This window comes from Solea senegalensis, linkage group LG12 (assembly GCF_019176455.1).
Source record: "Solea senegalensis isolate Sse05_10M linkage group LG12, IFAPA_SoseM_1, whole genome shotgun sequence".
Classification (NCBI taxonomy): Eukaryota; Metazoa; Chordata; class Actinopteri; order Pleuronectiformes; family Soleidae; genus Solea; species Solea senegalensis.
The window spans coordinates 8193408-8208009 of record NC_058032.1 but is presented as its reverse complement, the minus strand read 5'-3'; the positions used below and the strand labels follow the sequence as shown (position 1 = coordinate 8208009).

Genomic DNA, 14602 nt, shown 5'->3' with positions numbered 1-14602 from the left:
TATATATATATATATATATATATATATATATATATACATATGTATATAAATGATATCTACTGCAGTGGTTCTTGGACCTGGAACATAAAACCCTAACTCTTCTGTGAGAAGCAAACATGGATTTACCGAGAGAAAACTCTGAATAAGGGGATTTATTTAAGCGAGAGGAGCCAATGCCTCAGTTGAAGAAAAGACCGGTCACACAACAAAGAAGGAGGAGAGGAGTGAAAGAGCGGGGCTCAGTGAGAGGGTGAACAAGCTGAGTGCCAACTGGAAGTGGAGGATTCTGGCAAAGTCCAGCGTCTATGGCGTCTCCAAGGAAACAATGCAACAAAATTCACAAAGCACAAGCAAAACTCACCGCAAGCTCGTCACTGCATCGAGAGGATAAGACTGGTCAGTGAACACAAGAAACAGGTCATTATTTAGTTAACTTTATCAATTTTACACTATGACACAACTGTTACTGTGATGTATTGTTAGTTTCACTGTTTTGAATGAGTTAAGTTTTCACTATTCACTTTTTATACTAGTTTGAATTCTTCATGACTCGTGGATTCTGGACCGTACTGAGTTACACTTTAACCGAACTAATAAGTAAATCTAATAAGTAAGCCAGCAAACTCCTCGAACTTGAGAACAGACTTTTCTTGCAGTAATCATAACTCCTCTTCATACTGACCACTGAGAGTAAGTCAAAGTGTGTTGTTTTTATAACACAAGGCTTAAGCAGTCGGCACTTCAGAGAAAATCTTGTGAAAATGTAACAAGGTTTGAATTTTGCGACATGTCTGAGGAGCTCAAAATCTTATTAAAACATTTTCTATCTCGTTATCTCATGAATAGTTTATTATGTGTATTATGTGCTGCATATTATCATTTTTTTTATCATTGTTTCTGTCTGTTCAATTTGACTCACTTATGTTTAGTTCCTTTTATCTTTATTGTTATCATTCCTCCATCAGAGCCAGCACATCGACTCCCACTCTCTGAATAAGGAGCCCTCGCATGATCTCCTGATCTCCAGGCAAAATAGAACAAGGACACTGTATTTTGTTTTCCATCATTTACATTAGGAAAGGTCAGTATGAAGACAGGGGCAGATTTCAGCCAGACTGCTCTGATGCAGCTCAGTGCACATTTAACCACACATTTGTTAGGAAAATATCACATTCTCCATCAGGTTTTGGTGATTTGTGAAATGTGGGAGGTGCAGTAGCAGAGAGAGAGGGAGAGAGAGCCAACGGTTACATGTAGGAGGCGCTGTAACCTGAGAAAACTCTGCAGTTTGCTACCAAGCTGTTGAAGTTGTGAATTATAGATGACTGTATTTTGTGTATCTCATACGATGCCTGTATTTATATCATATCGTGTATTTGCCTGCCCCAAAAAATGTACAACGGTTTTTCTTCCCGTGTTGATAAAGTCTGAAACCTTAAGTTCTCGTTCCACAGGTAAAAGAAACTCAGCCAGTGGGCACAGACAATCCAACGGGGGATCACATGGCCTCATCAGAGACGATGGGCACTGGAAGCACTTTGGTGACCGCAGCAGTGGACTCTTTGGGAACTGATCCACACATGTGGGGTCTGTGCAACAGAATTAAGGTCCTGGAGCAGAGAACCGTTTCAACCGTCCAGTCTGACTGCTACCTGAGGAACAGGTGAGAGGCTGGGGAAGAGAGATCATGTGACACACACTCATACACACACACACACACACCCTATATGCTCACTTTTGGCCAAGGTGAGATCACGTATCACACATACCTGACTGAGATGCACACTTGCATGCGACGCACTGCAACTCACATCTTTCGTGGAGCTACTTGTTAGCATTTAAATCTTAACGGATTCAGATGTTTAAATTCAGATCAATTTATCGGAGTAAGTAATTAAAACCCCTCTGGCTTATTGTTAACGTGCACATTTGTGTGATGTAATGTGAGCTTGTCTGCTGTGGTACTAGGTTTAGAGAGTTGGAGAGGTTAGAAAGACTGCTGCTCTATCGGCTCACCTCTGCCTTAAAACTCCCCAGCATGCAACACTGTCAGAGGCTGGACCAAAGACTCCACGTGCTCAGGGAGGAGGTCAGGACCATGGTGAGTGCTTGTGTTTCATGGTGGCATCAGAAGACACTAACGTGCAAACTCTTTAACTAATTCTATGGGATGTAGAAGATGCTGTTAAACTGTTTGACCTCACAAAGTCTCAAAGTTACAAAGAGTGACTTGGGATTTAATGCTAAACAACAAAGACTGTGCTGTGGTGGTTTGAAAAGCCAAAACCTGGTCGAAGCATCGTACAATAATACATTTCCAGAACAATGTAAAAAGCAATGTTGTCTTAGAACTTCCTCTCGTTCAATCTTCATTCTGATTCAGACTCAGGAGAAGGAGCGAGGGGAGCGGGTGTGGAGGGAGCGACTGCAGCGCTGTCAGAGGCAGCTGAAAGCCAAAGAGGACGAGATGAGTCGCCAGTCCCAGTACTTTGAGAACTTTAAAACCCAACTCCAACACAAGCTCAGTCTGGCCCGGGAACGAGAGCAGAGCCTACAGAGCCGCATCTTCACTTTAGAGAAGCAGCTCCTTGACTTGACTGTGAGTGCAGCCACTGGAAAGGCGACGGTCCGTGCGGTCAGAATTACTGCCGGGACAGTAACAACCTGGGAAGTGCAAGACAGGCTGACTTCAATGAGAGGAGAGGGTGAAGGAGAAGAGGAGAACAAGGAGGAGAGGATGAAGCAATGGCAGCCAAGGGTGTTGATGCAAAGAAATGGAGGACTGGAGGGTGATGAGGGGACGTCAGAGAAAGAAATAGAAGGTGGGAGAGACGGTGACACAAAACAGAATTCAAATGAGACCAGGCTGCAAGGTTTCATACTGAGCCTGCAGGAGGACCTCAGGGTGCTGCTGGAGAGAGTGGAGGATGGGATGACAGAGCGGACGGGGCTGACAGAGCAGCTCCAGGAGGCTCAGGAGAACAACCATGTCCTGGTTTGCAAAGTGGAGGAGATGAAGGCGGAGGTGCATCAGCTGAAGCTGTCCGAGGGCTCCCTGATGGAGGAGGTTGATGAGCTGAGGGAGGAGAACGACAAGCTCCAGCTGATCCTCGGGGAAGCAGCACACCAAACAACAGTCCATGAGCCCGTCTCCCTGAGTTCTGGCATGAGCTCATCCAGTGTCAGTCCCACTGTTTGTTCTGGGCTGTCCTCAGTGGAGAGCTCCGGAGAGGTGTGTTATTGTTTTTGCTTGTTTTTGAATCTGTTTTAAATAAGAGAAAAAAACGTATTGACAAATATTGATTCTTTCTTAAACAACTTAAATTCCTGTGCCATTATGTCCCCTTTTACGAATCCTTAATTCTTAAATTTATCATATTAAATGTTTTATTTTTTCTATTTTTTATTCTCTTTAAATTATACCACATTTCCTGCATACGTTCATAATTCGTGTAATCTCTGTGCAGGTGCAGGTGAATTTGAGTGGAGGAATCGATGAGTTCCTTTTATCTGCAGCTCCTTGTGAGCACCACCAGGTGTCAGCAGAGGGCGTACAGAGCCGATCAGACTGTGGCTTCAAAAACAACCTCAGCTTTCAGTCACTCTCCTTGACTACAGAGAACATAGGTGAGTTTAAAGTGGCGAGCAGGTGTCCTAAAGGGCTCTTAAACCTGGAGGGAAACCACAGCGAGGAGTCTGAAGCCCTGAGGGAAGCTTATAAGAGTTTGGGCATAGGGGAAGATCTTGAAGCCCTTCAAGAGCAATGTGAACACCTGGAGGCTGTCCTGCAGCACACACAGGAACAACTAGAGGTGGTGGCTCAGGAGAACACTCGACTAAAAGTTCAACTCAGGAACCAGGTGGAGGAACAAGCATCAGGGAGGAGGTCTTCACCAGAAAAGGTACATTGGGTTTGCAGTGTTCTCAAATGTTATTAATTTGAAGTAAAACTGGAATCAATAAAATTCTCTCTCTCATGCAGGCTGACCATGGTTTAGCCCAGGATGATCTTGTCCAGGCTCTCAATCAGGAGAACCGGGATCTGGCAGACCGGATCCAGGAGCTGCTGACTCACATAGAGCTCAGAGAGGAGGAGATCAAGATGGAGCAAACACAGCTGAGGGAGCATGCCACTGGGTTGGAGGAGGACAGAGCCAGGCTGGAGCAGGAGAACCAGGACCTGGGGTGTTTGATCACAGAGCTCACCAGGAAGACTGAGGATGATCTCAACACCATCATGGACCTTCAGCAAAAGGTAGAAGACGGCGGACAGCGGAACATCCCAGAGGAACATGTGGACAGTGTGGTGGAAAGTGTGCTAAAAGAGGAGGAAGACCCACCTGGGGGTTCTAAAAGTGACCATGAGCCTTTGCAGAACAACCCGCTGAATCCTTTGCATGTTAATACACTGACTGATGAAGTCGAGCACCTGACCATGACAATCCAGAGCCTCAGAACCGAACAAGGCGACCTGGTCGGCAACATAAACTCTCTGAGAGAGCAACAGGGAGAAGTGGCTTTGTCAATCCAAACCAAAACAGAAGAGAAACAGCAGTTAACTCGGGCAGTGTGGGGACTGAAGGAGGAGAGAGACAGCATCTCTTATTGTCTGGCTGATCTCAAACAAGAGAGAGAACAGCTTAACCGAACAGTCTGCAGTCTCAGAGATAAAAGAGATAACTTTGTTAAATCCATGAGTGACCTGAGAGAGGAGAAAGAGCAGCTAACAAAGACTTTGTGTGCTCTTGGAAGAGAAAACCAGGCACTGACGGAACATCTTTCAAGTGGGAAAGAAAAGAGAGATCAAATCATGCAGTCCTTACAAAGTTTACACACAGAGAGTGATCACTTAACCCAAGTGGTGCTCAATTTGAAGCAGGAGAGAGACGGACTCGCCGTTTCTCTGAACGAACAGGAAGACCAGAGGCAATCGACTTACGCTTCGCAAGACGAGCGCGACGCGCTGATGATGTCAGTTAGCAGCTTGAGAGAAGAAAAAGAAAGAGCTGAGCATTCAATCACCTGTTTGAAAGTGGAGGAAAGGCAAATAACGCTTGCAATTCAGGGTCTAAGAGAGGAAAGAAACGGCCTCCAATCAGCTCTCTCCAGCCAAATGCAGGTGGACGAGAGGAATCAGAGGCAGAATGTGTGGAATCAGTCAGTTATCAGTGGTGACTCGACAAAGACGGCAGAGACTCTGGTCTGCACAGGAGACATGCAAAGATGTCACTACAAAGAAAACTCTGCACAGGTATTCACGCATTTGTGTATTTTAGCAGTTTCTGATGCAGCACCATGTATCTTCATGTGAACTGACACGTCATGGTTTTGATGGAGAGCAGGAGGAAAGTGATTTGCTGAGGGAGATCGAAGCTTTGGGCGAACAACTTAAGAGGTCACAAGAGGAACTGGACAAAAGCCACACAGAAGTGAGTTTGCACCTTTCCCCTTCTTATCCTCCTTATTTGCGACAGAGAGGAGGATTCAGATTCTCCGCGGGAGCAGATATTAAGGCGACGCTTTATTTTTAACTGCATAATTGTTGATTGCAATATAAGACGGTGAAATTACACAGCATCTTTAATGTGATTTCACCATGCGGAGCCTCGAGTGTGGTAGATTTACAAATGAAGACAGTCACAGCAATAATTAGTCCATTCAGTATGTGAGGATGTGCTTCATCTCCTCTCTATTGTGTCAGACATGTAACAAACTTGCATGTGTTATTTCATTTTTTTTATTATTAATGTTTGTGTACATGTTCAGACAAAGAGGTTACACACTGAACTGTGTCAGCTGGAGATGAGGAGGGAAGAGGCTGAGAGGACAGCAGCTGAGAAGGGGATGAAACTGGCAAGTGTGGCCTGTGAGATGGAAGAAACCAAGAGGGACAACGAGTCCCTCACTGCACAGGTATTTACCCAGATGTACATGAAACAGCACCAACATTATTTTCTGTCAACTCCTTGTTTAGCTGTTGTCCATGTTAGATTGAATGTACATCCATTAATTGGCCCTATTGGGTCCAGTGTCGGAGTCTTATGAACACATGACTTAAACACACAGGTGACGGAGCTGCAGAGCAAAGTGACAAACCTGGTGAAGGAGAAAAGTGAGGCTTTGTCTCTGAAGAAACAAACAGAGGAAGAGTACAACATCCTCACAGCTCAGCTCAAAGCTAAGGTGAGAACAGCGTCTTCCTTTTCGGTTTGTTATGTGCAAGTGAAAAGATGAATTTTATTAATTCAATTGCCTCCTATGCTGCCGTCATGAAGTCGAACTTCATTTTTGGACGGAAGTTGTAAAATGAGAATGTTTCATTTTACAAAAAGAAGTTTCATCATGAGCTTTAACCATGAAATGTTTAAGTCCATTAAAAGTAAAATTAAACTTGTTAGGGTTTAGATTTGACTCTTTAAAAAACAAAAGGATCGATGCATCTGCATGAAAATTAGATGCAGTGATGTCATGAGACAGTTTTCATCATAGACTGTGTTGGTGTGTGTGTGTGTGTGTGTGTAAAAACCCACAGACTGTGGCTCTTGACGAGTTGAACCACGAGTACATCGCTTTAAAACGAGGGCAGGTTTGTAAGGATGACCTGAGTGCTGCTCTCATGTCTGTGCGGACACGCTACAATGACATCAGAGCTAAGGTTTGTGAGTGGTCATCTCTTCTCTATTACAATTATAATTATACTCCAAACAGTTAGTCATATGTTTTTAAAAATATGTTCCATGTTTTGTTCGTAGTACGATGCACTCCTGAAAAAGAGGAGCCAGACAGATCTGGATGTAGCTCCTTTAAAGGTGAGGCGAGAGAGAGAGATTCATTCCTTCATTGTTTGATGCTGTTTGACATTTTGATTGACTCCAGTGTGACTTCATACATCAATGCTTCTGTCGGGCTTCTCTTGTCAACTGATTTTGAAACACACGGACGTTTGGTTTACGAACAGGCCAAGCTGTCGTGTCTGGTGGTGAAGTGTCAGGAGAGGAACAGCCTCTTAGTTCAGATGATGAAAGCCGCGCACAGACGAGGGTGCATCGACTTCACACTCAGACAGCGAGTCGAGCAGCTGCTGGAGGACACCGCTCTGCAGGACTACACTGCGGCATTCACACCAGGGAGCTTCGTAAGAACCGGGGATTACACTGCGGGGTTTACACCAAAAGTTATCGCAGAATTTCCTGACGAAGCCACCGGATTCACATCCGCTAATGAGCAATGCCAAAATGGGTTCTCACCTAAATCTGAACTAAAGGGCAGAGACTTAAAAAGTGAGATGCGTGCTTCTACATCCTCGACGGAGCCTTCAACAAATCTGCAAGACTGCAGGAGTGAAGTCAGACCTGCGGCAGCAGGGACACTGCAGAGAGATGCGCCAAACAAACTAGTGCAAGACGGTGAAGCCAAACCTGTGTTTTCAGCAGCTAAAGAGAGTCTGATCACCAACACTGCACAGGTAACAAACACATTTGCATTCACATAATCACACAGTTTAAATATATCTCTGATCATTACTTTGGCACTTAATTTAGTTTTTGCTACCAAGCCACAGATCACGTCAAATATCACAAAATCATTTCACTCATAACTTTTCAGGAGAACATAAACATTTAACCAAAGGTCTTGTTAGTAGCTGCGTTTGTTTATTTATCAATCCCATCACAGCTTTCTCCATCTGCCGGTGGTCCAGTCCCATCAACCAGAGGGTCAGAGTTTTCAGGATTTCATCGGGATTCATTGAAAGGAAAGTCCCCAGATTTGATCAGCTCATCTGGATCCTTAGTGAGTCCCACTCGTCCCTGCACCATCACACGTGTCAGTCTGAACAGGAGGCTGAGCAGCCCCGAGAAGATCATCAACCTGCAGGAGCAGCTGCAGAAGACTCTGATGAGCAGCTTCCAGGTATACTGAATTAAACATCTTCGATGTAGACAGATGTGTTGTGTGTCAGCATCTCACATAAAGGTTTTTCCCCACCTTCAAAAGGTTCCTGTCAGCAGAGGAAGAAGACAGGAGCCCAGAAAAAGTCCGTCTGTTTCATTCGCTGCTGACCTGAACCTGTCATCTCAGACAAACAAGCAAAGTTTCAACGAACCCCGAACCGACTCCCTCCACGTCGCCGCTGCTTCAAGCCGAGCTATGCACCGTCCTGTCGTAACAACTAAACCAGCTGCAACACTTTTTAATGCAGTTGCGTCCAGGTGTGCTAACGCTACATTTAGCCCCAACAGCTTTACTTACAACCATTTAAAAGCAGACAAATGTAAAACGTCAACACCTGCTCTTTCTACCTCCTCTGACGAATCAGCCTCAAACAGTGGTGCTAACAGGGCGACATCCCCGGAAATGACGACGACAGTCGCTGCTATCTCTAACATATCTGATACGATGCACACAGCTCCGCCTCCGTCAACTCTGAGGACCAATGCCTTTGACTCTAATGACTTCAAGAGTTTTGACAGCAATCCGAAAACCACTGCCTCAGACATGACTGCCCCTGGAAAATCAACTGCCCCCAAATTGAATGGTTGTAATGGTGCTGCCTCTGCTTACGAGGGATTTTTGTTCACTGCGTCCTCGACTCACTCTCCTGAGAGATCCCACAAGTCTGCCACAAAGCTCACTGCTGCTCAAGAAAAGACCAAGTCAACAGGCCTAAGACTGGGTAATATTAAGTTTTATACTAAAATAGAAATACACAGGCAGAATTTTTTATTTTTTTTTAATAAAAACAAAAGTTTGAATGTCTTTCATCATTTTGCAGAAGTAAACATCTTTTGCTGCCACTGTGTGCAACACAGTCCTCTGCATAATATTCTAATTTAGCGTTGTAGAATATTAGTTTTTGTTTGCGTACTGCTGCAATGCAATTACACCTCAGCTTGATGTGGGATGTTCTCGATTCATGTCTCTTGTAACCGAACTGTGACGTTTTTATTGCTCGCATAATACAGAGCGGTACATTATGATAAACATTTACTGAGTCGCTCGAGTTCATTAGCGAGTTCTCCGTGCGCTGTGACTGGTTTTGTTTGTTTTGCTTGTTAGCTGTTGAGGAATAACGGGTGTAGCATCATTTAAAAACAAAATGCCACATTAACAAAGAAAAGACATACAGGTATGAAAGGGTCTATACTAAGACATTATTATAAGCTTGTAATTCCTTTATTCCCCTTGCAGAAGCCCCAGCAGAGGTGCGCTCTGTGGAGGTCATCAAAACAGTGGGTCAGAGCAGCCTCCTGATTGGCTGGGAGAGGCCCCCGCTCGACGAGCTGGGCTGCAGTAACAGCACGTTTGTGTACGGTTACAGGGTAAGAAGATCAGTCTGACACATGAACTCTGATTTTGGAAAATGTAAACATGTCTCTGTAAATAGTTTTAATAGCTTTTCCTTCTATAAACCTGCCAGGTGTTTATCGACGGTGACTTCCACAAATCTGTCATGAGCTCGGCGTGCACCAAGGTATCGCAACCCTCGTCCTGTGTGTCCTCTTACGACTGTGAAGAGACACCAGGTGACTTCACGATTTGCTTCTCTTTGTTGCTCTTTCGACAGTGTATTGTGGAGAATGTCGACGTGAGCGTCCCCGTCCACATCGGTGTCCAAACGCTGGGGTCTAACGGTCTGTGTTCAAATAGGGTCCACGTCACGTACAGGACCTCAGACGGGACTGACCAGAACTGACTTTCTTCATCTCACAGAGTGGTTTAGATCAACAAGTAAGACCGGCACTGCATTTACGCATCAATTTTGTCACTGACTGATGAATTGCAGCTAATGTTGTTATTGTTTTGTTGTTGGATGTAAATGTTCTGTGCTTTCATGTCTGTGAAACTGCATCCACCTTCTTATTAAAGAGAAACCTGAACATTTACTCACAGTTGCGTCATAGATGAGAGGGAGCAGGACAATGGCAAAGGAAATACAGAACATGCACTAGTATCAGGACACTTCTGGTGGAACTTTGGGTTCCGCTTAACTGGTGAGAATGTGGGCTGGTTCGCAGACAGCATCAAAAGTTCCTGTTGGTATCAGAGCCCAAGCAGGTACCGTGTCAGTGCACGCCAGATTGAAAGCGCCTCTGTGGACGCCCCATAGGGCAAATTGCCCATCTGTCTTCCCTCTTTCACACTTTACTGTCCTGACATAAAGGCCAAAAAATATCTTTAGAGAAAAAAACGATCCTCAATCATCTCTTCTTTGGGCCATAAACTACATTCCCAAAAAATGTCGTTGATATTCGCATATTACTTTATTAATTATGCTCAAAAACCAACTGCCCAAATCATAACCACCTTCACTGAGGTAACAAAATGTATCTTTTTTTTATGTCCATGTTTTATGTGACTAAGCGGAGACCATAACCGTGCAATGACGCTCTCTTTTGTTCTCTGCCCTTCAGTGCACAGCCATGTATAGCTGCAGCCCTCGGAGGCACTGTCCCGACCTCCGCCTCAGCTGAGACACCAGCACATGGCTCAGATGTCCTCTCCATGTGAGGCTCAGGTCAACCAATCATTGTTACCTGTGAGCCGGCCACGGAACCTCATTAAATGAAGATGTCAAATACAGCATTAGACTCCTGCCTCTGTGCTGACAGTTATTCTCCAGGTAGAGTGACTCCATCCTTATTTTTTTGTTTTTTTGTTTTTTTTTTTAGAAGAACTTCCTGTTTCAGAACCCCACCCACTGGATTAATCTCACGAAAGGATTGAACGTTACAGACACGCAGGTGTAAGGCCAAGAAGTCCTGAAAAACTGATGATGCAAATGTTTATAAAGACGAGCTCAACTGCATTTTCAAAAAGCTGCCGTGATGCCTACACTCACTCACTCACTCACTCACTCACTCATTCACTCACACTGGAGGAGCGTCTGCTTCTGCTGCACATTTTTACACTGGGTTAAAACTGTGACAGATGGCGAGTCATGTGACTGTAGCGTCACTGAAGATCCCCACTGCTGCCTCTCTCCGGACTCAAAGACACCTTCACCAGCCAAGTTGAAGGGACTTTTGCCGTCTTTTTCCAAGCGACACTCTTCACATTGTGAATATCATCCGACTCGATTTCACCACATGAAGCCAAATATGACGAAAGATGATTCAGTCCAAAGACTTATTGTCTCTTTCTTTCACCTCACAGGTCGACGGGACGTCTTTAAACACAGAGGCCAGATGCTATTTTATTTCTAAAATTTATAATAAAATAATAGTAATAATAATAATAATAAAAAAAGCTATTGCCACTGATATTTTTTTTGAAGACGATACTATAAGAAACATATATGAATGGTGTATAGAAAATGAAATCACACATATGAGCAACTTTCATACCTAATCCATGTCACGTCTGCACGCTCATTCTGATTCTTGTTTTTATACAAAGTTCACGGCACACGCGTGACATCCTCTGCTATTTTTACTGTATGCGCGAGTGTGGAGTGACCGTGGTGCAGCAAATGTATTTTTCTATCTGTGATTGATGATATTGATTTCCCATTGATTGCTTACAACTGTGTATAGAATAAATGTTTATATGATATTAACTGTCAGTACAGTGTGTGTGTGTATGTGCGTTAAAGACCCTTTAAAAACCCTTAGCATTGCATTTTCAAATTAGAGAGAACATTTTTTTGAAGACTGTTTTCCAAAGACTTAAATGATAAATTAATCTTCTTGTGTTGGTACAGAGTAATTAAACTACTCAACCAAACATTATCATCCATGAACACTAGATGGCAGTCATTCTGGGAGGTACAACAGTCCACTAACTGTGTGTGTGTGTGTGTGTGTGTGTGTGTCTTCATGTGACAGGTGCTTTCAGCGGAGATTTAGTAAAGGGGATGATGCTGATGTGCACACAAAGACTGTCCTTATGAAGCCAGAAACATCTTAGTGTCTGCTCCCCATTCAATACGAGCCAGGCACAAAACCAAAAAACTCGAGTGAAAGAAAAGGACGTGGCATCAGCAGCAAAAAAAAAGCAGCTTAATCATCACCTGCTGTGCTCTGCAGCTTTGGGAGCTCCTCTGAGAACATCATCGCTCATGCTCAGCAGAAAATGTACCAGGTGTGTGTGTGTGTGTGTGTGTGTCCCAGGGTCTTAAGTGTATCACTACTCTTCCTTCTTCTGACCTTTTCCTGAGGGATCCTCTTCTGCTCCTTCCTTCCTTCCCTCCTTCCTCCTCTTTTAAGTTTGTGTTACTTTATACACTTCAGCAGTTTAGAGGAAATCTGACTCTTGACTATATATCTTTTGTCCACTGGCCATTTTTCTCATTTTGCTGAAAATACCTTCAAATCCATGGAGGGCCTTCACTGAGTATTGTCACACGTCCTAATTACAATGATTATCTTCGACATACGTTAGTGTAGGGACAGTATATGGATGCCTCGTCGCTAAAAGGTTCCTGGTTTGAATCCCGTCTGGACTCTCCCTGCCACAATCCCTTGACACATAGAATTATAGGGGTTATAGGTTAACTGGAGACTGTGGCAGGCTGGTGACCTGTCCAGAGAGAACCCTCAGAGGAGAAAATGAATGAGTTTTGTAATTAGGTCCCAGCTTCATTCATTTACTGATCATATACTATATTTACTGCATTTCATTCCAAGCACATCCACCTGTCTGTTTATTGCAGTCAAAATAAACAGGTTTCATTTGCATTAAGAGCTGAATTACTTCGCTTTTCCCTCAAGAAAAGGACCCGCTTTGCTGCTTTTGGACGTTTTTACACCTCACCCTATGGGTTAGATTGAATTGTAGACGATAAACTGTAATCCCGCGCTGCAGTGATTAAAGAAGCTTTAACACAACTGGAGTGCAGCTGCTTTTATGCTACTGGCCCTTCAGCTGAACCTACATGACTCTGATTACACTCTCCAGGGAGACTCGGCTTCATTATTAACACACACACACACGTTCATAATGCACAGGTCCCAGCACAGTAATGTGTGCTTAACGTCTTGTTTACACGAGTTAATGACCTCTGTGTTAATTAATTTTCTGTGCTGGATGCTAATGATGCCAAGCTCAGCTGCGACACTTTGCATGTTGGCCAACACAGGAGGCAGAGAGTGATGAGGCGAGGGAAGAAGGAAAAGTAACACGGCAGTGGGAAAGTGTGTTTGTTACCTCTTTAGATATAAACACTGACCTTGGCAGGACCACGTAGTCCTCATGAGGACTATCAATTTAGGGCTAAGATTTTTGAGATTAGGGTTACAATTGGGTTTATGTTAGGGATAGACATTTAGTTGTGATGGTTAAGGTTAAGGTAAGGGGTTAGGGAATGCATTATGTCTTTGAGTGTGTGTGTGTGTGTGTGTGTGTCACTGGGTGTAGCCCGGGGCTCCACATCTCATCCCTTGTGTGAATATATTCAGCTGAAAGACACTATTTGAACTCTCTCTCCCTCTCTCCCCTGTGTCAGGACTGTAGGGGATATCTCCCTCTGTCTCTCTTCATGCAGTGATGTCATCACCACGCAGTTGTGTGCTGTAAAAAGAGGAGAGGAAGGATGGTTTTAATTTCACCCGGAGGGGACATTGTCACATCATCATTGCAACTGACACCTTGAGCATCTGTAGCCGAGTGAGATGGTGGTTTGGAGTCAACTTCCAGACCTCAGGCCAGCGTTTGCCGCTCACGCCGCCACACACACGAGCTCTAAAAGAGGGTTTCTCCCACTGCTGTGTGTGGGCCCAGATGGGTCTCGATGCTGGAAGGTTGTAGTGTTTTGCGGGTGTCACACAGGGTGGTGTTACTTGTCTCTGTGGTGTGTTATTGCCGGGCGTTGCGGGGCGGGCTTACTGTTTGTGTTATGCAAACGGATGCTAAAAATGTCACGGCATAAAACTCACCCACTGGGGAGCAGTAATTCTTTCTTTATGTGTATGGATTTGTTGTCTTGTGTTCTCCTCGCGTGTTATGAAGCTGCTTATTTCCCCTCACAGTCTCTCTCCCGTGTCTGTTGTTGTGGTCGTATCAGTCCATCTCAGAGCCTGTTATATTTAGAGGCGAAGCGCTATCACAGCTCACAGCTGACTGCCTGTGATTCAATTCCGACAGATCTACAGCATTCAAAGCAATCTCCTCTCTTTTTGTCTCGCTCATTTTTCTCCCTATCTCAACCACCTCCCTCCCTCTTCTCCCTCTCACCTCCCTCACACTCTCTCCACTATAACTCATCCCTTCCTCTTTTGTCAGGATTTTTCTATCATTTCCCACCTTCTTACTTCAGGCCAGTCTCAGTGTTTTTTCTCTCTCCTGAAAACCTTGTTTGCATTGGGTTTTTTTTCCTCTGTTACTTCTCATCTCTCCATTTTACCCTTTTATCTTTACCCTTCGCTCACCCTTTACATCACCGTCTTATTCTCTTTTTTTGCAGACTTTTTTAGTTTGTCCCCCACCCTTTTTTTCAGTTCAGTTCAGTCTGCTTTATTGCCGCCGTGCATCATGAAACACTATCTTCCCCCTTAGCTCTCCTTGTTTTTCACTCGTCCTCTTTTGTTCCCTATCAATTCTCTCCACATCTTCGTCGCTCTTCATGTCGAGCAACTTGATGTAGAAACAAACATCAAACAAAGCG

General features: G+C 44.3%; 2 protein-coding genes across 6 annotated transcripts in view; both read left to right on the top strand.

Annotated features, from left to right (window-relative positions):
* Positions 1 to 17: 17 nt before the first annotated feature.
* Positions 18 to 11563, top strand: LOC122778552 (girdin-like). 5 transcript variants are annotated; one of them, XM_044040559.1, is made up of 19 exons: positions 20 to 396; positions 966 to 1081; positions 1455 to 1663; positions 2038 to 2101; positions 2384 to 3232; positions 3468 to 3902; positions 3983 to 5251; positions 5343 to 5429; positions 5767 to 5913; positions 6067 to 6183; positions 6533 to 6655; positions 6753 to 6809; positions 6959 to 7465; positions 7675 to 7911; positions 7996 to 8674; positions 9190 to 9320; positions 9419 to 9472; positions 9566 to 9729; positions 10413 to 11563. In XM_044040559.1, exons 3-18 carry the CDS (start codon positions 1503 to 1505, stop codon positions 9692 to 9694), a joined length of 5046 nt encoding a protein of 1681 aa, XP_043896494.1. In that variant the 5' UTR covers positions 20 to 396; positions 966 to 1081; positions 1455 to 1502; the 3' UTR covers positions 9695 to 9729; positions 10413 to 11563. The 5 variants fall into 5 exon arrangements, with proteins under 5 accessions (XP_043896498.1, XP_043896494.1, XP_043896492.1 ...); XM_044040557.1 differs by having other exon boundaries at positions 20 to 417; XM_044040562.1 differs by lacking the exon at positions 966 to 1081.
* LOC122778555 (Kv channel-interacting protein 1-like) overlaps positions 10559 to 14602 on the top strand; it is a 41572-nt gene continuing 37528 nt past the window's right edge. Inside the window, exons 1-2 of the mRNA XM_044040567.1 lie at positions 10559 to 10621; positions 11826 to 12081. The gene's annotated coding sequence lies outside the window, so the exon portion shown is untranslated. The remainder of the gene's footprint in view (positions 10622 to 11825; positions 12082 to 14602) is intronic.

What these genes read in the sequence shown, in the direction of transcription:
- LOC122778552 (XM_044040562.1), top strand. Translation starts at nt 1,503, where the DNA reads ATGGCCTCATCAGAGACGATGGGCACTGGAAGCACTTTGGTGACCGCA. An exon ending in TGGACAAAAGCCACACAGAA is followed by an intron (nt 5,430 to 5,766) that starts GTGAGTTTGCAC and finishes GTACATGTTCAG; the next exon opens with ACAAAGAGGTTACACACTGA. An exon ending in TGGATGTAGCTCCTTTAAAG is followed by an intron (nt 6,810 to 6,958) that starts GTGAGGCGAGAG and finishes GTTTACGAACAG; the next exon opens with GCCAAGCTGTCGTGTCTGGT.